Source organism: Orycteropus afer, unplaced genomic scaffold, assembly GCF_000298275.1.
Source record: "Orycteropus afer afer isolate SDZICR_OR568_19922 unplaced genomic scaffold, OryAfe1.0 scaffold00005, whole genome shotgun sequence".
Lineage (NCBI taxonomy): Eukaryota > Metazoa > Chordata > Mammalia > Tubulidentata > Orycteropodidae > Orycteropus > Orycteropus afer.
In genome coordinates, this window is record NW_006921592.1 from 31,809,233 (window position 1) to 31,832,767 (window position 23,535).

Below are 23,535 nucleotides of genomic sequence, written 5' to 3' on the forward strand. Positions count from 1 at the left end.
GTAAAGTGTAGGGTCAACAAAAAAGGGAAAGGCACTCAACAAGATGGATTGACACAGTGGCTGCAACAACGGGCTCAGGTATAGCAGGGATCGTGGATGTGGCACAGGAGAGGGCAGTGTTTTGTTCTGCTGTAGGGTCACTCATAGGGTTGCTAGGAGTTGGAGATGACCCTACGGCATCTAACAACAACAACAACAACAACAACAACCTTCATGTCCTAATTGAACATGTGTAGTCAGTGTGCTGAGAATATCACTGAAAGGAATGGAATGGACAACGTGTAGTTACTGTGCTAAGCACACTACTGAAGAAAATGGTATGGAAACTGTTATAGATTAAATCATGTGCCCCCAAAACATGTGTTGTATTCTTGGCCCTTGTATCTGTGAGCCTGGTTCCATTTGGAAATACCATTTTCCTTTTGTTGTGTTAATGAGACTATACCAGTATAGGTTAGATCTTAAACCTAATCATTTCAGAGTTATGAAAAGAGCAACACAGATACACACACAGACCCACAGGGGAAGACAGACACCCTGGGAGGATAAGCCAAGGAAAACCAAGGAACAAAAGAATGTGCAGGGCTCCCAACAAGGAAGGAATTCACACAGCTAAGATCTTGATTTGGATGTTCTTCCTCCAGAACAGGGAGAAAACACATTTCTGTTGTTACAAGCCACCAATTAGTGGTAAAGCTGCAAAAGCAGCACTGGGTGACAAACACAGAATCTTAACTCAGTGTCACATGGGGGAAGAAGTGAATGTAAACCATGTCCTAAATGTTACAACATGGGGATATCCAGGAGGGGCATCCCTCGATGAAGCAGAAACATTCATTTGGCATCTAAGTAGTTCATTGGAGTCAGATAGGTAGAGAGTCCTACTTACAGAGAGGGAGAGTGGCCCAGGCAGCAGAAGTTCCTTTTGGGGGAACACTGACCTCTGACACTGCTGTGGTCACATTGATCCCTGTGAGAGAATAAAAGGAGTCAGACTAGACGGACTCAAATTCAGGCATCGAGAGCTCCCCATCCAGGCAAGAGCTTCATGCCTCTGTGTCCATTACTGTTGCTTAGTATCTACTACAATATATACCAGGAGGCACCTCTGGCCTAGAGTATCTGAGAATCCCATGCTGGAACAGCCACATTCACTAACAGAAACCTTAACGTGTCAGGCCAGGTTAGGATTTGCTGGTTCTAAGCTTTTGGAGTTTAGACCTAGGTTACCAATCAATGGCAGAATTAGTAGGTAAAGGCCACATTAACTGCTTAAGTGATAGCTACTGAGAGTGTGGCTGTGAGTTGAGATGAATTGTTCACAGAACTGAGCTCAATACCTTCAGGAACTAGTCCACCAGCTGGTGAACTTTCTGTTGTGTTGGTACCTTTTGTCACAATACTTGCAGTACCTGAATTATAAAAACCGAGAACCTGGTTAATGCCAAGGTTCCAGCGTGTTTAGTCCAAAAAAGTCATGCTATAAGTGGTTAATTTAACACCATATGAAAGAGGCAAGGCATTGCTGAACTAAGTTGTGTGACTGATGGATCAAAAGTGAGAAAGAGGGCAGTTTTCATACACACACAGAAGTCAAGATTCATGAGCCTTTGGGAAGAGAAGTCAGCATTTGGAATCGGACAATTCAAAAATATGCACAGCACACTTAACAAGCCCTCTTGATGATGCCCCCAAACCAATGTTGTTGTCACTTCCTACTCAACCCTGTGGGACAGAGTAGAACTGCCCCATGGGGTTTCCAAGGCTGTACTCTTTATAGAAGCAAAGCTCAAACCAAACCCGTTGTGGTGGAGTCAGTTCTGACTCACAGTGTCCCTAGAGGACAGCATAGAACTGCCCCATAACGTTTCTAAGGTTGTAATCTTTAAGGAAGTAGACTGTCGCATCTTTCTGCCATGAAGTGGCTGGTGGGCTTGAACTGCTGGTCTTTTGGTTAGCAGCTAAACAATATAACCATTGCACCAAAATGAAACCAAACATACTGCCATTGAGTCAATTCTAATTCATAGTGACCCTACAGGATAGAGTAGAAATGTCCCATAGGGTTTCCAAGGCTGTAATCTTTACAGAAGCAGACTGCCACATCTTTCTCCCATGGAGCAGCTAGTGGGTTTTTACTAGTGACTTTCTGGTTAGCAGCTGAGCAGTTGCAATCAAACCCATTGCCACTGAGTCGATTCTGACTCAGTGACCCAACAGGACAAAGTAGAACTGCACCATATGGTGTAATCTTTATGGAAACAGACTGCCACATCTTTCTCCCATGGAACAGTTGGCAGATTTGAATGGCTGACCTCTCAGTTCTCAGGTGGCTGCTTAACACTATGCCACCAGTGCTCCTTGACAATGTCCCAAGCTCTTAGAAGTTACAAGAAATGTTCTGGAAACAGATTACCTGGCCTATCAGTCTTAACTCCTGCCAGACTCTCTTCCAACTATGTTCTTAGTAAATTAAACTAGTCTCTGCAGCAATCCAGAATTAAGCTAATACAAACCCTGCCATATGATTTCCTCAGGCACAACATGCAAATCCAATTTGCCGCTTAATAAAAAAGAAGACAAAAACACAAGTTGGTTTAAGTGAGAGTTTAAGGCAGTGTCACCCACTACGCTGTGGGCCTTCCCATAACCATGGCCTTCCTTTAAGAATAATTGTAGTCCTCTCATTTCAGAGGTTAAGTATTAAGACTTTGTTTAATTATCTGCAAGGAGCTCTGGTGGCGTAGTGCCTAAGGCATTTGACTGCTAACCAGAAGGCTGGCAGTTCAAACCCCCCAGCCACATCTCAGAAGGAAGGTTGGGCAATCTACTTCCGTAGTGACACCACCTCAGAAACCCAAGAAAGGGTCACTATGAGTTGGATCTGACTCAATGGCAGTGTGTTGGTTTTTTGGTTTTTAATTATCTGCAAGTTGTCTAGCTCAGTACAGTTACGGGACTACTTGGTACACATTAGTATGAGGTTAGCTGGCACTTTAGTCACCTATAAACTCAACTAATGTTGAAAAGAGTTAAAAGTCAGGTCTGCACACTTGTCATGCAACTGCAGCAGATATGTTCTCAGATCTATTCCAAAAGTTAATTAAAACAGGTTAGTTTTCATAACTAGTGTCTTCCTATATCGCCTGTTGCCTGCCCCATTTATGAGTGAAAAGCAAAAAAGCCTTACTTTGGCATTGCTGGCCATTGTCCTCTAGATTATACCCATTGGGACAGGAACATGTGTACTTTGGAGAGTGCTCATTTATTTGTGGTGCTGGCAGGCACAGATATTCGCATCCTCCATTCTCCATGTCTTCTTCACACCAATTTTTACCTGGTCAGTAAAAAGTCCCTTTAAATATGTATTCCAGCGTCTACTATATATAAATATATATAAAGCCTTGTTCTAGATGCTGAAGAGAGAAGTACTTGTTTTCAAAGAGCATAAAGTTGCCTGCTCCATCAAATATCCAAGTTAAACTGATGCCAATGAAGAATATGTGTAAGAGCACTGACAGCATGCTATAAGAACACCCCAGATCCCAAGAAACCTCTTGCAGGCAAAAGATGAGTTATGTCTAGTGTTGGACGGGACAGTTCAAACATAGCCTGTCACTTTTTCCTGTGACCCATGAATGGACCTTTGGCTTAGGACCATATGTATCAACCTGATTTCTTAGATGGGATATAAGTGTGGGCTGATCCTTTTCTGGGGCATCTTGACCCAAAACACATCCCATAGCAGAAGGCATCTTATCAGCATATCCCTCTTCTCTTGCCTGGAGCGTATGTCCATTTCCCAGGAACTACTTAGCTAAGCATGTGTGTTGTAAGGCATCTGGCCAGCCCCATTGCTATATCTGTTCTCAGTGGGGAGGGAGTGGGGTCCTGCTTCTGCAGCACCAGAGGGGTGAATGCAGACAATCTCTCTGTGTTGGTTGCAGAGCGAGCCCTGCTGGCCACGTGGGTTCAATGCCCACTACTGAAGATGACCTTGCTCTATTTCTTCCCTATGTGAGTAATGTGTTGTTCCATCTAGTGCTTGTCTATGAGTTGTGTATTTCTGAGCAATCCCAACACCTGCAAACTACAGAGCAGGTTACTATCTGCCATAGTAACTTATGTTACTATGTGATGGGACTTCTCCCCTGGAGGTGGAAACTCGTGTCACTTGCTTGACAGGCAGCAAGGGAGCAGGTGAAGAAAGGAGGTGAGGGATCAGGGCTGGTGCTCACTACTGGTTCAAGGCTTTGAGCAAAACCTCAGAGGAAGGAGACCAAGCATGCTCCCCTGATTAGTCCTGCCTTATTCCCATAAAGTGGAAGAGAGCCCAAGTACATGGTGCTTTGAGGGCTTTCTTTAGATAGAACCAGCCAAGAGATTTAAACAGGAGACTAACATGACCAGATCAACACAATCCTACATAAGATGAAAAATGGGGTATGGAGGGAAAGTTTGTGGCACAAAAGCTACTTTGCAGCCTAGTGCAATTGTCCCAACAAGAGGAAACAAAGCCAAAGGGACACAGAAGAGAAGGAGATAAAAGCTCAACACTGAGATTCAGAAGGGACTATAAGAGCTGAAGTTCTGAAGCCATTTCACTAGAAAACTGGAAATAGAAGACTCCAAGTTGGAAATGCTTCAGATAGGTACAGAAGGGCAAAAGTTACACTTTAGGCAAAGTCAGTTACTAAAGAATTATGACACCCAGCAGGTACCATATCTTCCTGCTGTTCTTAAGTAGCCATTACGAAGCGTGTTACCTGATGGTTGTACGAGTTCGTGATAGACGATGATGTCTTGGGCATCATTCAGGTTGTTAACCAGAGTGGCCAGTTCTGAGCCAGTGAATTTATTGGCACCATAGACTGCTTCATTCTCCCCATCTATCCAGTAAACACGATCCTAAAATAGAACCCCCAAATTAGCATGTACACCAAAGATGAACACAAGTTAGTATCAAAGGTCATCATTATTATTGACTGGCCATTTAATGGACCAAGGTTATCTAGTGTTATCCTGGGACATCAGACATAAAACAGCAAGAAAGGCAAGTCCAAGGTTTCTGGAGTGCTTTCAGGAATCAGTATGGATGTTGTACCAGGTTTTACGTGAAAGTAGTTTCTCAAGTCACGTGCCTCTGTCCCTCCGCATATGCCAGTTGTCTCTCTCTGAAGGGCTATGGAACTCAAGGGTATACACTTAGATGGATACATAGGTCTTACCTCAAATATTGTTAGTGCGAGAGGATGAGCGAGGAACTCCAGAGACTTGAGAACTATGCGACGATCTTGGCCATTCAAGTCCACACTGGATAACATGTGCAGCTTGGAGTCAAGCCAATAAAGACGGCTTTTTATAAGGTCTAGGTAGGAAAAAAATTATCATTTTTGATAAGGTATTAGGATGCTGGCTAACATCTAAAATACCTAAAGTACATAAAATATATGGTTCTCCCCCAGTCGGGGTTCTTAACTGAGGTCCCACAGACCCCTTCACATACAGTATGCTGACTCTGTACCTTTGTTCATTTTTTTTCAGTGCTAAAGGGATAGCTAAGATGCTCACAGTAACTAACTTAGGAAACATTAACCACATTATGTTATGTTTGTTTGCTGCCACTGAGTTGGTGACTGACTCATTACAACCCCATGCACAAATGAATGAAATGCTGTCCAGTCCTGCATCATCCATGACTGGTTGCAGATCAGACTGTAGTGATCCATAGGGCTTTTGATGGCTGATTTTTTGAAGTAGATCACCAGGCCTTTCTTCCTTTGTCTGGAGACTGCTGAAACCCATTCAGCATTGTAGCAACATACAAGCCTCCACTGACAGACAAGTGGTGGCTGCAAATGATGTGCACTCACTGGGAATTGAACTTGGGTCTCCTCCATGGAAGGTGAGAATTCTATCAGTGAGCTACCAATTCCTCAACTATATTATCTGAAGTATTAATAATTATTTAATTAATAGCTTTTGATTAAGAGGCTAGTGTTTTGCTGTTCTTCCTTGATGAGCCAGAAGACAACTGTTAGGAATTTGCAGCCCAGAAAATGCTATGAACCCAAGCCAGGAATATTTATGAGAGTCTCCAAGATTTACTGAATTCACATTACATATTAGGTCTGAATGGACAACCAAGCTAGTAATTATGGAGCATGTAATTTGTTAAGTCCGCCATTCCACTCGTATTGCTCAGATAACCAGGTGTCATCGTGTTTGTTCCAACTCATGGTGACCCTATGTGTGTCAGAAAACTGTGCTCCATAGGGTTTTCAATGACAGATTTTTTGGAAGTAGACCACTAGGCCTTTCTTCCGAGGTGTCTCTGGGTGGACTTGAACCTCCAAACTTTCAGTCAGGAGCCGAGCCTGTTAACCATTTGGGCCACCTAGGGACTCCATTGCTCAGGTACTCTCATCCAAAACTTCCTTCTGTAGAAGAAACAATGAGAGTTGTCCGTGTGGTCCAGACCTTACCACGGAGCTAAGTGAAAATTCTGTGAAGGCAGTGGAACTGGTAGCCGAGGAAGGAAGAACATACGTACCCAGGGTAATGCCGTTGGGCCATTGGATGTCCACTGTCACCAGCGGCCGCCGGTCAAATCCGTTCATTCCTGCTTGTTCTATCTTAGCTGGTTCTCCCCAGTCAGACCAATAAACAAAGCTGGGAAGAATTCAGTTAGAAATAAGCCTCAGTGGTTGAGAAGGAATAAGGCTGTAGCTTGCAATAAAAGTTCAAAGAGGAAACAGAAAACCCTAGGGATTCTCTAGAGACTGAGAGAAATACTTAAAGGTCTAAATTATGTGCTTGGTGAGCAAATCTTAACACTAACACCTACAAGCTCTTCATTAACTATGTTAATCTACATACAGCTGACAGTTAAATTTCAGGCCAAAGTCTCAAGTTTATGCGTTTCCTTTATAAAAGGCTAATTCTTTCAGAAGAGTGAACGAGGAGTGTTGTTTTATTAACGTCAATCAGAAGAGTATCCTTTACATGTTATAGTAGAAGTGGGCTGACTGTGTCTCCAGGAGGCTTCCTGGAGGTCACTTGTGATTACTATAGCCTTAGAGCCCAATGGTGGCACCATGGTTAAACACTCGGCTCCTAACGTAAAGTTGGTGGTTCAAACTCACCCAGCAGCTCTGTGGGAAAAAAACTTGGTGATGTTCTCCCATAAAGATTACAGCTTAGAAAACCCTATGAAGCAGGTCTACTCTGTTACATGGGGTCACTATGAGTCGAAATCAACTAGAAGGCATCCAATGACAGCCAATTTCCTAAGCTGCCTTTTCTGTAACTTAAGCTCCTCCATGAAATGTTTCTAGAAAGCTCTGTTACTTCAAGGGGACTGCCAGACAACTTGCCCTTCTAGACATAAGCCTTGAGGAAAAAGAGTTCCCATAATTCCAACAATCGATGCTAGCATTTAGGTTTGATCATTCATAGCTAACCTGGCCAAATGTTCAGACCAAAATTAAAATCACTTCCACTGAAGCATGGTGGGCAAAAGGCTACAGATGCAGCTGTTAGTGTTCATTAGATCTGGAATGTTGTTTTATTAATGTCAATTAGCACTAATCATGGAGCCCATGAATGGTGCAAATGTTAATGCACTTGGCTGCTAACTGATAGGTTGGCAGTTCAAGTCCACCCAGACATGCATGCCTCAGAAGAAAGTCTTGGTGATCTCCTTCTGAAAGATAACAGTTACTGAAAACCCTATGGAGTCCAGTTCTCTGACACACATAGGGGTCACCACAAGTCAAAATTGACTTGATGGCAACAGGTTTTATTATAGCAATAATCATACTGCCCAAGGAGGGCCTGGCATAGAGATGAGGCCAATGCGAGGTTTCTCAACCATGGCATTGCTGACACCAAGGACCAGATAATTCTTTGGTATAGGGGACTACCAAGTCTTGGGATTTCAGAACTAATTCAGGCACAGGGAAAAGTCCTTGCCTATGTAGAGAGCATCCAACAGCAACATGATTAGAAACGTAGAATACTAACCCAGACAATGGGTCCACAGCTATGGAGGCAGGCTCTCGCAAGTCCGAGTTAAACAGAAACTTCCTCTTGGTTCCATCTAGGGTAGCTACTGAAATAGTCTTAGAAGCCGCATCAGTCCAGTAGATGGTCTTGTACACCCAATCAATAGCAATGGCTGCAGGATTATAGACATTGTCGATCATTTTAACATGTCTACCAACCTTGTCATCAATTGAGGCACTGAAATAGAATAGGTCACAAGAAATTTAAGAGTTTGATACCATTAAAGCCTGGATAATGGACTTTCTGTTTACACAATGGTCAACAACGTTGTTGAGCACAAACTCCAGTGATACCACCACTCATCACTCCAATTTAACTGTATTGCTTACTTATACTAAGTTAGCAATATGGTAGGTAATCTAGTTGCTAGTATGCATTCTATACACAAGAAGGACAAGTTTCCAGTGAAGGCATTTATTTTAGTAGCTATCAGTGAACTTTCTGTAGTTCACAATGAAAAACAGCTGGCACTATCATTTCTATTTGTAACAACAATGGATAGTTAATTCTCATTGAACTAACTGCAGAGAAAAGGGAGAAAATATGAGAAATTAAGATGTCATCTGTGACTATGGTATAGCTATAGCTATCTTTTACTTCATGAACTACTGTGTTTCTAATTGGGAACTGATAGGAGTTTCCTGGGTGGTGTAAACCGTTAATGTGATTGGTTGCTAACTGAAAGGTTAGAGTTTCAAGTTCACCCAGAGGTACCTCAAAAGAAAGGCCTGGTGATCTAGTCCCCCCAAAATTAGCCATTGAAAACCCTATGGAACATAGTGCTACTCTGACACACATGGGGTCACCATGAATTGGTAATCAACTTGATGGCAAATGACACTGGTAAATTAGGAACTGATTTAATTTAATAAAAGTAATTTAATGAAAGAACCAGAATGAGTGTTTAGATTTTAGAGTATCTGGTAGTTAGATGCTAGATTGGAGCTAGAGATAAAAAACTTGCAATGCCAAGCCTCCTCCTCCAAACCTTCCCATAGGCAGAGTGACAATGACTTGTGCCAAGACACCTGGAACAGAACTTAAAATTACCTGAAGATGGCCTTTTGGCTCAGATCAGCCCAGAACAGTTTCTGAGCAGCTATGTCAGCATCGAGAGCCACCGTGTTTCTTAGCTGTTCAACTAGTTGGATGTATTCTTTCCTCTCTAAGCCAATCTTCCTGATGTCTCTTCGATTAGTGAAGATCAGACTGGGCTCTTTGCCTGAAAGACAGGAGTCGAGTTTACTTAGACTCACTGTTAGAAGGTGAGGTCCGTCCAAGTCACCTCTTCTCTAGAGAAGATCTTGGAGCCACAGCACTGGTGAACACCTCGACAGTACTCTGCCTGGAGTTCTTGCCCCTGGGACCTGCTAGTACTTCCCACCACTAAGGAAGGTGGTCCCAGGGCCACTGTATTAAAAGTAGGGCTGTTGATGAACAGTTTCTTGTTTGAACTGTGCTCAAGTTTCAATTTTCTTCAAGATGCAGAAAGTAAGTAAACATGGTAGCTATTCTGGTATCATGTACAAAAGATGCCCAAGGCAGGTGTGTGGGGAAACGATCTATTTAATCTATGACACTGCACCATGGGAGTCCTTGGGTGATGAAAATGGTTAACATGCTCAGCTACTAACTAAAAGGTTGGAGGTTGGAGTTCACCCAGAGGTGCCTTGGAAGAAAGGCCTAGTGATCTACTTCTGAAAGATCACAGCCATTGGAAACTATGCAGCACATTTCTACTCTGACATGCATGGGTTGCCATGAGTTGGAATCGACTCAGTGGCAACTGGTTTTTGGTACTGCCCTCTGAGCTTCATAGCATTGCTCTCAAGCACTGTTTTAATTTCAGGTTTAGTTTGCTGCTGTAGCCACTGGCTGTACCTTTCTTAAGCACATACTTATAAAGGTACCAGAGCAACACCAGCCCAAGTCTATTACCTACTGCCTTGCACACGCCAGTGGCAAGATCCATTTGATAGCCACGACTACATTCACACTTGTAACCGCCTTTTAAGTTGATACAAATTTGACTGCAGATTCCCGGATTTTGGCATTCGTCAATATCTAGGAGGGAAATTAGAATTAGTCATGCTGCTCCTGTGCCCTTCTAGATACAAGCTGCCACTTCCCCTCACCTCCTGGGTTCAGGGGCTCTTCTTGGACTCACCTCCACAGGTCTTCCTATCTATGAGTTCAAATCCAGCTGCACAGTCACACTCATGGCCTATCACTTGGTCTCTGCAGATATGAGAACACCCGCCATTATTCACCAAGCACTCGTTCACATCTGAAATGAAGACATCGCTCAGTTACTTGATAGCTGACTCCAAATCAATCATTTGTCTTGATAACATTTAAAATCTAGGCTTCTTGCGATAACTTATTTCATTAGATTGGTCAACCCAGAGTAGTCGAAGGCCGGATCATTTGTTTTATAGATATTTATTTTAGGATGGGCTAGAGAAAGACTAAACCTAATCCCAAGGAGCCCTGGTGGCACAGTGGTTGAGCACTCGGCTGCTAACTGAGAAAGGTCAGTGGTTTGAACCCACTAGCTGCTCCATGGAAGAAAGGTGAGACAGTCTATTTCCACAAAGATTACAGCCTAAGAAACCCTACAGGGCAGTTCTACTCTGTCCTATAGGGTCGCATGAGTTGGGATTGACTTGATGGCAATAGGTTTGATTTTTGGTTTCTTAAATCTAATCTCTTTGGCAAGTTACCAGTTGATTCAGTAGTATTTAGTTAAGCTTCTTCATTGCTCTCCATTGATCTATGTAAGTTGGTTGAACTGTGAACTAGTTTGTTACTACTTGGGCTTAAGTTATAAAATTTCACTTGTAAGTTTACCAGTTGAGCTGAGTTCGTTAACAGTGGTTTACCCAAGGCTGGATTCAGGGTACCAATGGAACGAGCTGGATCTAAAGAAGCTCCCCAACCCTGTGCTTGAGCAACCCCGTAACTTACGACATTCTTTCAGGGGTTCATCACTCCAGTCCCTGCAGTCCTGTTCCTGGTCACATACTTTATTGATATCGATACATTCTCCACTTTGGCACTTGAACTTCCCAGGGCCTGAACACTGGTTGACTACAAAAAAAAAAAGTGCCCACAGAGATGCCCTTAGTGGGTCTGATTTAAGCCTCACCTCAACTCCCCAACAAGAAGAGGCCCTCACCGTTTTTGCAGTTGACTTCATCGGAACCGTCAACACAGTCTCGGATGCCATTACATTGCCTGCTGCCATGGATACAGCTGCCATCTTCACACTCAAACTGGTCTGGCCGACAGGTTCGAGAAGCTGCAGAGGGAGAGAAGGCCATAGAATGAAGCTAGCCACAGAGACGCCCAGGGAGAGAATGAACATGCCGTGCTGATGAAGAGGTTACTCACGACAGTTGACCTCATCGCTGCCGTCCCTGCAGTCGGAGTCGCCGTCACAACGCCACTTCTTATGGATGCACTCGCCAGAACTGCACTGGATCTCGCTGGCCGGGCACCTTGTGTGTGTGACTGGCTGGCGGCCACACTGCTCAAGGGACTCATCCGACTGGTCCGAGCAGTCAGCGTCATCGTCGCACACCCAGCTGAGGGGGATGCAGGAGGAGGTGCTGCATTGGAACTCATGGGCGCCGCAAGTGGGCGGGGCACAGTCCAGCTCATCACTGCCATCGCTGCAGTCATCCTGGCCATTGCACACGAAGTTCCTAGAGATGCAGCGGCCGCTGAAACAGGTGAATTCATTGGCGCTGCACGTCATGTTGCCTGTGAGGAGAGAAGATGCCCTGTTGGCAGTGCATCAGGATTGGTCTTTTCCAAACTCATGCCCAGAATTTAAGATGCAGATCTGGGACACTTATCCTAGCTCTTTAGCTCAACTTAAGAGCTAAAGCAGACTCACATCAAGGTCAGACTCCTCGAGTGCTAGGAAACAGTCTTACAGCGTCCACAACGAAGAAACGTGATGGATAAGAACAGAAACCGAGGACTGAGAGAATAATTAAAGACTAGAAAGTAACTTGAGGTGAGAATTAGAACTGATTTTATGAGGGACAAGGATCAGTATCTTAAACTGTAACAAGAGATTTCATTTTGGAAGGCACACACCACCTGCTGCTGGTGTGTCAATTCTAACGCCTGGTAAACCCATGTGTGTCAGAGTAGAACTGCCCCATAGGGTTTTCTTGGCTGTAATCTTCACAGAAGCAGATTGCCAGGCCTTTCTTTTTCAGTGCCACTGGGTGAGCTTGAACTTCCAACCTTTCAGTTAGCAGCCAAGTGCAAATAGTTCACGTCACCCAGGCAGGGACCTACTTTTGGAAAGCAGAGCTTGCGGTATCCTCAAAGGAACATATTGCTTGTCAGGCCAGATTCCATCAAGGGTATACAGGTGATTATAACATGCATAACAAGCATAAAGCACTATTGCCAAAGAGAAGCCATTATGTTATACCATTGCACACAGGGCCTTCTGTTTTTGGTCCTTTACATAAGGATCAGGAATAACAAGTCCTAAACCCTTTCAGTTTTCAGAAAGTCACACTAGGCCAAGGGTCACAATCTCCCAGTCAAGTATGCTAATAATAAGCCCCTCACACTGGCCAGCTTGTACTTTGAGTTAAACTCCTTCCAAGTGTCTTAAGATCACAATTTGGTGGTAATTTGGGTGGAGACCACGACTCTCTTGGGAAGCAAAGTCTAGTTTTAAGAGGAAGCCTGTGGCAGCTCCAGGGCTTACCCACACATAAAGTTCAATTCTAGGGTTGGTCACCAAAACTCCTTGGACTAGGTGCAGTGTTATTGGCCTCCGCAGGCGACTTTACCATGAGAGACTGGTGTTTTGACAGCTAGCGCCCAGAGCTCACTTGTCCACTATGTACAGGAGGCCCTGATTCTCATCAGACTTGGGAGCTGTAGGTTTTAGAGGCCCCATAAAAAAGGCGGTAGCTTGAAAGAGCTTTCAAGCAACGTTTGTTCAACCTAGAGATTTTCCCAAGGCCTCACCTTTGACACATAGCATTTGATTACACATTCTCCAAGAACGGAAAGATGAAAAGAGTAGGAAACCGAGCTGACTTTCACAGGTAGGGACAGTGACAGGTGACAAAGATAGTACAACTTGGGGAGGGCTTGTGCCGGGTATCTGCTGGCAAGGTGCCAATGCAAGTTTCTGGGCCAGTCCAACTTTTGGAATCTAGTTTTCAGTTAAGAAGTGCTCGTATGATACTCAAGCCATTTATTCCAATAAGCAAATTTAGATTAGACTGATGAATCTGTGTGTCTCCCCTACTTCCCTTCCAGTTTTATTGAGCCAACATGAGGAAGGGCCGTGAATTACTGCAGCAACAGAGGCAAAACCAGTTGCCATTAAGTTAGTTCTGACTCATGGCAACCCTATCTGTGTCAGAGTAGAACTGCACTCTGTAGGGTTTTCAATGGCTATGATCTTTAAGAAGCAGGTAGCCAGGCCTCTCTTCTGAGGCACCTCTGTGTGGACTTGAACCACAGACCTCTGAGTTAGTAGCCAAGTCCTTTACTATTTGCATCACACAGGGACTCCTAACAGAGGCTAAAGCCTACACAATTGCTGCTTCACTGAGCTACTTCTAAATGCAAGGGCCTTGAATGACTTACCATCTTATTTCTATTCATCTATAAGAAACACCAAAGCAAACAATGGCCAGTGATCATGTGAGCGCCTTTCAGAGTCTTAGGGCAGTTAATGAAGGACATGTAGTTAGAACTCTAACATTGAGCAGATAGTGAAGTCACTGAGAAGTGAGTCAACCTAACTGTGTCTTCATGATTACGGTAGCTTCCCCTGCCCACCCTTCTTGGACGAAAGGTCTACAGGACAAGCCAGTCAACACTTGTCTTCTTACCACAGTTTTCTTCATCTTCTCCACTGTCACAATCACTTTCACCATCACACCTCCAGGAGACTGGGATACACTGAGTGGAACGGGCGCCACAGCTGATTTCATTTATGCGGCAAGTTCTCATATCTGTTGATGACATACAGTCTCAAAAGAGCCTCAGAATGGGTCAGTGCAAAGCTGCTGCTTCTGAGCTACCTGGAAGCGGTAACACTTGTCACTCCATGGCCTGGAATACCGTGACATGTAACTTACTACCGAAGCCCAGTTTGATCCTTGGCCAGTGCTACTCCTGAGAAGCCATGCCAACCTACGCTACGTGGCAAAACACCTGAGAGACTTAGCTGTGTCACTTATTCGAGCTTCCATGGCCGTTCTCAGTTCTGGCTTTTGCTTTACAGCATTTTATCACTGTTGCTGTGTGCCACCAAGTTGTTCCAACTCATGGCAACCCTATAGGACAGAGTGGCTCTATTCTAGGCTGTCACCTTAACAGGAGCAGATTGCCAGGTCTTTTCTCCAGCAGAGCTGCTGCTGAGTCAGAACCACCAACCTTTCGGTTAGTACCGGAGCACTTAACTATGAGCCACCAGGGCTCCTTCTATTCGGTATAATTAGGTTCATTGACTGGCCGGCTTTTACCAAAACCAAGCCAGCTGTGGTTGAGTTGAGTCCAACTCCTGCCAACTCCATGTGTGTCAGAGTAGAACTGTGCTCCATAGGATTTTCAATGGCTGTGATCTTTTGGGAGTAGATCACCAGGTCTTTCTTCCAAGGCACCTCTGGATGGACTTGAACTGCCAACCTTCCAGCCAGTAGCTGAGAGCTTAACCAGGGACTCCTGGCCTTCTCTCAGATCATTAGTTATCTGAAGGCTATTTCAAGGGCACACTCAAACATTGTCACCTAGTTCCAACTTCCTTCACAGCCAGGTGGCTTCACTTCCTCTGCCTTGATCCCTTTCCAGGCCTCCTTAGCAACCACTTTTGGATTTACAGCTTGCAACATGTTTTCATTCTTGACTTTATTAGGTTATCCTCCACTAAAACAGGGGCTGATCTTTTATAGAACCTGTCTTTGCCTCTGACATCTCACCTGCCTTGACTACTATCCTAATTAGTTTTCTCATGTCTTACTTAGAAAACTGAACTCACCACACATCTTCCTTTCTGCTTGATTTTATTTTCTAATCGTTTTCCAGACTTGGTTCAAGTTATTCCTCTACTTACAATGCTTCAATAGGCCGCTAGTGTCTCAAACTCCAAGACTATCTTCACCTTGACATTCAAAATTTCTCAAAGGATCCCAAACCATCAGCCTCACTGACCTCAGACTTCTTTCTGAACATCAGCCTAAGGATATAGCTATACATTTATATACCTGTGACATTTCTTTTATTCAAGAACCAGCTAGAAGATCCCTGATTCTATAACTTCAGTTATATGGTTATAAAGCCACTAAAAAACTAAAACAAAAACAACAACAACAACAAAAAACCACCCTATTGCCATCGAGTCAATTCTGACTCATAGTGACCCTGTTGGGTTTCCAAGGCAGTAAATCTTTATGGAAGTAGATTGTCCCATCTCCTTTCCACGGAGTAGCTGGTGGGTTTGAACTGCCAAACTTCTGGTTAGCAGTCAGATACCTTAGGCACTGCACCACTAGAGTTCCTTGTAAAACCACTATATCTCCTTATTACTAGCCATTGGACCCTTTCAGTCACAGATTTTTTTATACTATGAGAAGCTCTGTATCTATAAGCTTATACTTGGCCCTTGAGGGACCTTCCCACCTTGACTTACCTTCCAGGACTAGAGTACCATCTGCTCAGAGTCATTATTGTCAAACGTTTGAAATCTATGCACCTAGTCAAGGAGTTCTTAATCAAATCTGCTGGCTTCAGTCTGCAGTATTCAATAGTGAATAGTGAAGCTACCCAAGAGAATGTCAGTCTTGTGAGACTATGGAGAACATTCCAGAAAGGAGATTGATCAACTGTCAATGGCTTGAATGACTGGAGTCAAATGGTCTAATCTATACAGGACACAGGAAAACTAATACCAAGTATCAGATTAAGCAATACTTCAAGCCATGAGACATGGAACGGCTGGGGAAAGTTGGAGTCCTAAGCAAGTCCTACTCACGGCACTGTTCTGGGCTTTCATCAGAACCGTCTTCACAGTCAGGATCCCCATCACACTGCCATCTGTTGGGAACACACTGGCCATTGTTGCACACGAAGTCAGACTCTGCACATGTCTTCTTTACTACAAAAAAGAACATTTATTTGCAGAGATGGCATTAAAGTCACTGACATAAGAGCCCTATTTTAACATTCGGGGTAAAAGCATCTATTAGTGGTACAAATGGTGAATGTGCTCAGCTGCTAACCAAAGGGCTGGAGGTTCAAGTCCAGAACTGCCTCAGAAGAAAAGTCTGGCAATCTACCTCAGAAAAATCAACCATTGAAAACCTATGAAGCACAGTTCCACTGTGACATACATGGGGTCACCATGAGTCAGAATCAAACTGACAGAAATAGGGTTTATTATTATTATTATTCAAACCCACCAGCCACTCCTCGGAAGGAAGGTTGGGCAATCTACTTCCGTAGTGATACTACCTTGGAAATCCAAGGAGGGGTCGCTATGAATCGGGTCTGACTCAATGGCATATAACAACAACAACAACAACATTACTATTATTATTATAAAAATATAGCAGAGTCAATTAGCATTCTACCTGCCACCATCCAGGGGAACTGTAGAGAAAGCTTGCTTCCAGGAGATGAAGGTAGTCATTTGAGAGACTTGGAAGATACTGAAATCCAAACCTGACAAAGGTTGTTTATTACTTTACCACCCACTGATATCTATCATTAACTTCTTGCCTGTTTTGTAAACACCGAGATTAAGTAACAATTTCATTCTCTTCCTACATATCTCACCTGTCATTAAAGGACTTCTAATGTTAATAGCCACCACTCGTCTGTCAATTTGTCATACTGCAGTGGCTTGCATGTTGCTGTGAGACTGAAGGCTATGTCACTGGTGTTTCAAATACCCAAAGGGTCACTGATGGTGGATTCAGCGGAACTTCTAGACTAAGACAGACTTGGAAGAAGGAAGGGGCCATCCACATTTCAAAGAATTGGCCAGTGAAAACCTTGTGAATAACAATGAAACACTGTCTGATATATTACTGGAAAACTTTATGAGTAGCCCTGAAACATTGCCTGATGTTATAGTGCCAGAAGACGAGCCCCTCAGGTTGGAAGGTACACAAAATACGACTGGGAAGAGCTGCTTCCTCAAAGTAGAGTCAACCTTGATGACGTGGATGGAGTAAAGCTCTCAGGATTTCCATTTGCTGATGTGGCATGACACAAAATGGGAAGAATCAGCTGCAAACACCCATTAATAACTGGAATGTGGAATGTATAAAGTATGAATCTAAGAAAATTGGGAGTCAAAAATGAAATGGAATGCATAAAGATTGACACCCTAGGCATTAGTGAGTTGAAATGGACTGGTTTTGGCCATTTTGAATCAGACAACCATATGATCTACTATGCTGGAAATGACAAATTAAAGAGGAATGTCATGGCATTCATCATCACAAAGAATGCTTCAAGATCTATCCTGAAGTACAATGCTATCAGTGATAGCCTACAAGGAAGACCAGTTAACACTACTATTATTCAAATTTACACACCAACCACCAAAGCCATAGATGAGAAAATTAAAGATTTTTACCAATTTCTGCTGTCTGAAATTGACCAAACATGCAATCAAGATGTGTTGATTATTACTGGTGATTGGAATGCAAAAGTTGGAAACAAAGAAGAACCACTAGTGGTTGGAAAATATGACCTTGGTGATAGAAATGATACTATAGATCACATGACAGAATTTTGCAAGACCAATGATTTATTCATTGTAAATATCTTTTTTCAACAACATAAACAGTGGCTATACGTGTGAACTTCACCAAATAGAATGCACAGGAATCAGATCAACTATATCTGTGGAAAGAGGTGATGGAGATGCTCAATATCTTCAGCTAGAACAAGGCCAGGAGCTGATTGTGGAACAGACCATCAACTGCGCATATGAAAGGTCACATTGAAGCTGAAGACAATTAATGCAACTCCACAAAAGCCAAAAGATGACCTTGAATTATATCCCCTCTGAATTTAGAGACCAACTGAAGATTAGATTTGATGCATTGACCACCAATGGCCAAAAATGAGAGGAATTGTGCAAATGACATCAAGACCATCATACATGAGGAAAGCAAAAGGTCACTAAAAAAACAGGAAAGGAAGAAAAGAGCAAAATGGATGTCAGGAGAGACTCTGACACTTGCTCTTGAATGAGAGTAGCTAAAGCAAATGGAAGAAATTACAAGATAAAAGAGCTAAACAGAAGATTTCAAAGAGCAGCTCGAGCAGACAAAGTCAATTATTATAATGAAATCTGCAAAGACCTGAAGGAGTTAGAAACCAAAAGGGAAGAGCACACTCAGCATTTTTCAAGCTGAAGGAACTGAGGAAAAAATTTAAGCCTCGAGATGCAATATTGAAAGAGTCTAAGGGCAACATAGTGAATGATGAAGGAAACATCAAAAGAAGATGGAAGGAATACACAGGGTCACTGCACCAAAAAGAATTGGTCATCCATTTCAGGAGTTGGCATATGATGAAGAACTGACGGTACTGAAGGAAGAAGTTGAAGGTTGAAGCTGCACTGAAGGAATTGGGGGGAAATCAAGGTACCAGGAACTGATAGAATATCCTTTGAGATGTTTCAGCAAACAGATGCCACACTGAAGGCACTTACTTGTCTATACCAGGAAAATTTAGAAGACAGCTACCTGGCCAATTAACTGGAAGAGATCCATATTTGTATCCATTCCAAAGAAAGGTGATCCAACAGAATGTGGAAATTATCTAACAATATCATTAATATCACACACAAGTAAAATTCTGATGAAGATAATTCAAAAATGGGTGCAGCAGTATATTGACAGGGAACTTCTAGAAATGCAAGCTGGATTCAGAAGAGGATGTGGAATGAAGGATATCATTGCTGATGTCAGATGGATCTTGGCTAAAAGCAAACAATACCAAAAAGATGTTTATTTGAGGTTTATTGACTGTGCAAAAGCATTTGATTGCATGGATCATAACAAATTGTGGATAACATTGAGAAGAATGGGAATTCCAGGACATTTAATTGTGCTCATGAGGCACCTGTACATAGACCAGGAGGCTGTTGTTCAAACAGAACAAGGGGATAGACATGGTTTAAAATCAAGAAGAGAGTGTGTCAGGGTTGTATCCTTTCACCACACTTATTCAATCTGTATGCCAAGCAAATAATCCGAGAAGCCGGACTATATGAAGAAGAACACAGCATCAGGACTGGAGGAAGTCTCATTAACAACCAGTGATATGCAGAAGATACAACCTTGCTTGCTGAAAGTGAAGATGACTTGAAGCACTTAGTATTGAAGATTAAAACCTATAGTCTGCAGTATGGATGACACCTCAACATGAAGAAAATGAAAATCCTCACAACTGGACCAATAAGCAGCATCACGATAAATGGAGAAGAGATTGAAGTTGTCAAAGATTTCATATTACTTGGTTCCTCAATCAACACCCATGGAAGCAGCAGTCAAGAAATCAGATGACTTATTGTACTGGGACAAATCTGCTGCAAAAGACCTCCAAGTGCTGAAGAGCAAAGATGTCTCTTTGAAGACTGAGGTGTGCTGCCTAACCCAAGCCTTGATGTTTTCAATCACCTCATACTCATATGAAAGCTGGACAATGAATATGGAAGACTGAAGAAGAGTTGATGCTTTTGAGTTGTGGTGTTGGCAAAGAATACTGAAAGTAGCATCGACTGCCAGAAGAACTAACAAATCTGTCCTAGTAAAAGTGCAGCTGGAACACTCCTTGGAAGTGAGAATGGTCAGAGTTCATCTCACCTACTTTGGTCATGCTGTCAGAATGGACCATTCCCTGGAGAAGGATATCATGCTTAGTAAAGTGAAGAGTCAGCAAAAAAAAAGGGGGAAGGCCCTGAACAAGATGGATTAATACAGTAGCTGCAACAATGAGCTCAGGTATAGCAAGGATTGTGAGGCTGGCACAGGACTGGGCAGCGTTTTATTCTGTTGTATACAGGGTCACTATGAGTTGAATCCAACCTTACAATAACAACAACAATGCTAATAGCCAATCATTCTACCTTTTGATCATATCCCAGTATAATTGTTCCTGGGGCAACTCCTAACAACACCAACAGATTTGTGTAGAGATGGAAGGGCAAGCCCCAGTAACAAACTGGTCTACTGGGGCAGAGAAACTGACCCCACAGAGATAGAGGAAAGCTTAACCTGGAGTTCAGGTAGTCCCTGGGTCATGAGAGAGATCTGTCCCTAAGTGTGTCTCAGTCAAATTTGTAGGTCAGTTGGACCAGATGCATATGGTCCTTATTTAGCCTTAGTTTAAGGAGCTCCAGTGGAGTAGTGGGTAAGACATTTGGCTGCCAGCCAGAAGGTAATGATTCAAACCCACTAGCTGCTCTGTATGAAGATCTATTTCCATAAAGATTTACAGCCTTGGAAACCCAATGGGGGTCCCTATGAGTCAGAATCAACTCAGTGGTAGTGGGTTTGTATTTTAGTGTAAGAAAAGCCTCAAAGCCTTTTCAATGATTTTAAACTTCAAGGGCAGCACGTGAAGGTGATAGTGATGAAGAATTTGCTGGAGTAGGAGTTGGCTGAATCGTTTCAAAGTGTGGGCAAATTTAAAAGTCAGTACGAGTTGTCCCAAAAGTAGTAACCCAGACTGCCTGTATAATAAAGGTGGTATATTTAAGAATCCAAGGAAGAGGAGGCATAGCCCTTCCATCAAGGAGTAGGTTAAGATCAAGAGCTCAAAGGCACTGAAACTGCCAGTGCTAATATCCAGAGCTGACTTAAAAATAAAGAAAGAAAAAGTTGACTATGAGTCAACTCCAACTCACAGTGATTCTATAGGACTGAATAGAATAGGCTGTAATCTTTGCAAAAGCAGACTGCCTCATCTTTCTCCTGCGGAGCAGCTGCTGGGTTTGAACCATTGACCTTTTGATTAGCAGCCAAGCACTTAACCACTGCACTAAGGCTCCTTTCCCATAACTGACTACTAGTGTTAAAAAATAGCTTAAAGCAGGGTTTCAATTCTTACTAGTAAGGAGGCTCCTTCCCTTTGGTTAGAGTTATGAAGCAATCAGGACAATCTTTAGAAAGGGGACACTTTCTAGAGGGAAGATAAGCAAAAAGCAGGACTGTTATATGCAAACCAGGTACAGTGCTCACTCCACCCATGAGGGAATCACAGGGAAACAAGATTTTTGATGATGTAGCCACATAGAATATTCCACACTTATCCTTCTTGACTATATTCTTCTTGTCTATGTGCCTGCCCTTTTTACCTGGATTTCCATCTTAAAGAAGCCCTGATGGTGCTCAGCAGTTCCAACTCTCCAGCAGGTGTGCTGAAGAAAGATGAGGCAGTCTGCTTCCATAAAGATTACAGCGTTGGAAACACTATGGGGCAGTTTGACCCTGTCCTATAGGGTTGCTATGAGTCAGAATTGACTCAACAGCAGTGGGTTTTCCATCTTAAAACATTCTTCTCTAAAGAGTATTGGATGATGGTAAATGGACTAAAAGCCCACAATTAGCTGAAAATATGAAAGGAACCCTTCAGGTCAGGTTGTTTAAGCTAGCTAGAATGCTCAGAATTGAATACTTATTCTTGGCCACTGCCAAGTGTAGCTGCAGATATTGTAAAGGGGAATAGTGATTATCGTCAAGTCTTCGAACCCAAGATGGGATGAGAGTTAGGATGGCCCACAAAAGACCATTCATCTCCCTGATATATGTAGACAAGGAAACCAGAAAAGCCATAGCAGCTACACACAAGCTAAAGTGGTAACTTGGCTTAAGTGATATCCAAAGCTGTGTGGACCCCTGGCTCATACAAATAGTGAACATGCTCAGCTGCTAACCAAAAGGCTGGAGGTTCAAGTCTACCCAGAGACTGCTTGGAAGAAATGCCTGGTGATCTAACTCTGAAAACCCAGCCACTGAAAATCCTATGGAGCACAGCTGTACTCTGACACATGGGGGCACCATGAGTTGACCCTGACTCAAGAGCAACTGGTCTTTAAGGCCCATGTTCCTGTAAGCATGCAGGGGTCATATCCCCCAAGGAAGCCAGAGGTTCCACAGAGGTAGGTGCTGTAATTTAACCTGTTATACTCTACAAAATTTGCAAAACAGGAGGTGGGGGAAGGATTCTAAACGGACTACATGATTTTAAGGAATAAAAAAGACACGGGAACTGGAAAGTTTGGTTGTGTAATAAAAGTGTTTCAGCAAAAGACGGATAGAGACAGACAAAGTGCTATAGAGTCCCTCTCTCTCCATTCTGGACACAGCGGGTGATGAAAAACCAAAAACCAAATCCACTGCCATCAAGTCTAGCACTTATAAAAGAATGAGTTACAGGGACCAATAGAAGCAACCGGCTTGTGGAATTTCTAAGCTGAAGCTGACTAAATGTGCTAGTTGGCATGCTGAAAAGACAGCCCTGCTGAAAGCTGTAACCAAGTTACACATCAAGAGGATAGAAAAGAATCGAAGGTGGCTTTGGAAGTTTCAGTAGTTATGTGGCTTTCCCTTCCACTTAATGAAACATCTTAAAGAGCATCCCTGAGCAATGGACCCAGTTTCCTTACATACCTGCACACCCAGGAGGCAGAGACAAATTCTGGCCAAGAATACACTAAATTTCTCCCCCCTAAAGTGATCTTTAAAAGTCAGTAGCTACTCCTTGGAAGGAAGGCTGGGCAATCCTACTTCCGTAGTGATACTGCCTCGGAAACCCGAGGAGGGGTCGCTATGAGTTGGGGCTGACTCGATGGCAAATAACAACAACAACAACAAAGTGATCTTGATGTGACATACATCTGCCTCCTGACCTCTTCTAATGTCTTTCTATTGTGTGGCTTAAATAAAAACAAAAACTAGCTGTCATCGACTCTATTCAGACTCACAGCAATTCCATGTGTGTCAAAGGAGAACTGTGCTTCATAGGGTTTTCAGTGTTGAATCTTTGGAAGTAGATCTTTAGGACTTTCCATGTGGCTAGAAGAGGTTAAAGCACTTGGCTGCTAGCTGAAAGGTCAGCAGTTCAAACTCACCAGTGACTCCATGGGAGAAAGACAAGACAATCTACTCCAGTAAAGATTACAGCATAGGAAACTCTCTGGGTAGGGCTACAATATGGAGCCTTAGTGGCACAGTGGTTAAGTACTGAGCTGCTAACCAAAAGGCTGGCGGTTCAAACCCGGCAGCCGCTCCACAGGAGAAACAGGTGACAGTCTGCTTCTGTAATGATTACAGCGTTGGAAACCATATGGGGCAATTCTACTCTGTCCTATAGGGTCACTATGAGTAGGAATTGACTTGCTGGCAGTGGATTTTGGATAGAACAGGTTATAAATGCAAACACTATTTTATGAAA

The 23,535-nt window shown here is 43.1% G+C and overlaps 1 protein-coding gene across 1 annotated transcript in view; it reads right to left on the bottom strand.

Moving 5' to 3' along the window:
* VLDLR (very low density lipoprotein receptor) overlaps nt 1-23,535 on the bottom strand; it is a 57,815-nt gene that overhangs the window by 8,043 nt on the left and 26,237 nt on the right. The window contains exons 3-17 of the mRNA XM_007939430.2: nt 16,091-16,213; nt 13,950-14,072; nt 11,461-11,832; nt 11,246-11,368; nt 11,035-11,157; nt 10,235-10,354; nt 10,006-10,131; nt 9,118-9,289; nt 8,026-8,244; nt 6,554-6,672; nt 5,229-5,368; nt 4,767-4,908; nt 3,191-3,337; nt 1,341-1,412; nt 890-970 (exon numbers count right to left, since the gene is read on the bottom strand). Coding sequence (XP_007937621.1) covers nt 890-970; nt 1,341-1,412; nt 3,191-3,337; nt 4,767-4,908; nt 5,229-5,368; nt 6,554-6,672; nt 8,026-8,244; nt 9,118-9,289; nt 10,006-10,131; nt 10,235-10,354; nt 11,035-11,157; nt 11,246-11,368; nt 11,461-11,832; nt 13,950-14,072; nt 16,091-16,213 — 2,202 coding nt within the window. The remainder of the gene's footprint in view (nt 1-889; nt 971-1,340; nt 1,413-3,190; nt 3,338-4,766; nt 4,909-5,228; nt 5,369-6,553; nt 6,673-8,025; nt 8,245-9,117; nt 9,290-10,005; nt 10,132-10,234; nt 10,355-11,034; nt 11,158-11,245; nt 11,369-11,460; nt 11,833-13,949; nt 14,073-16,090; nt 16,214-23,535) is intronic.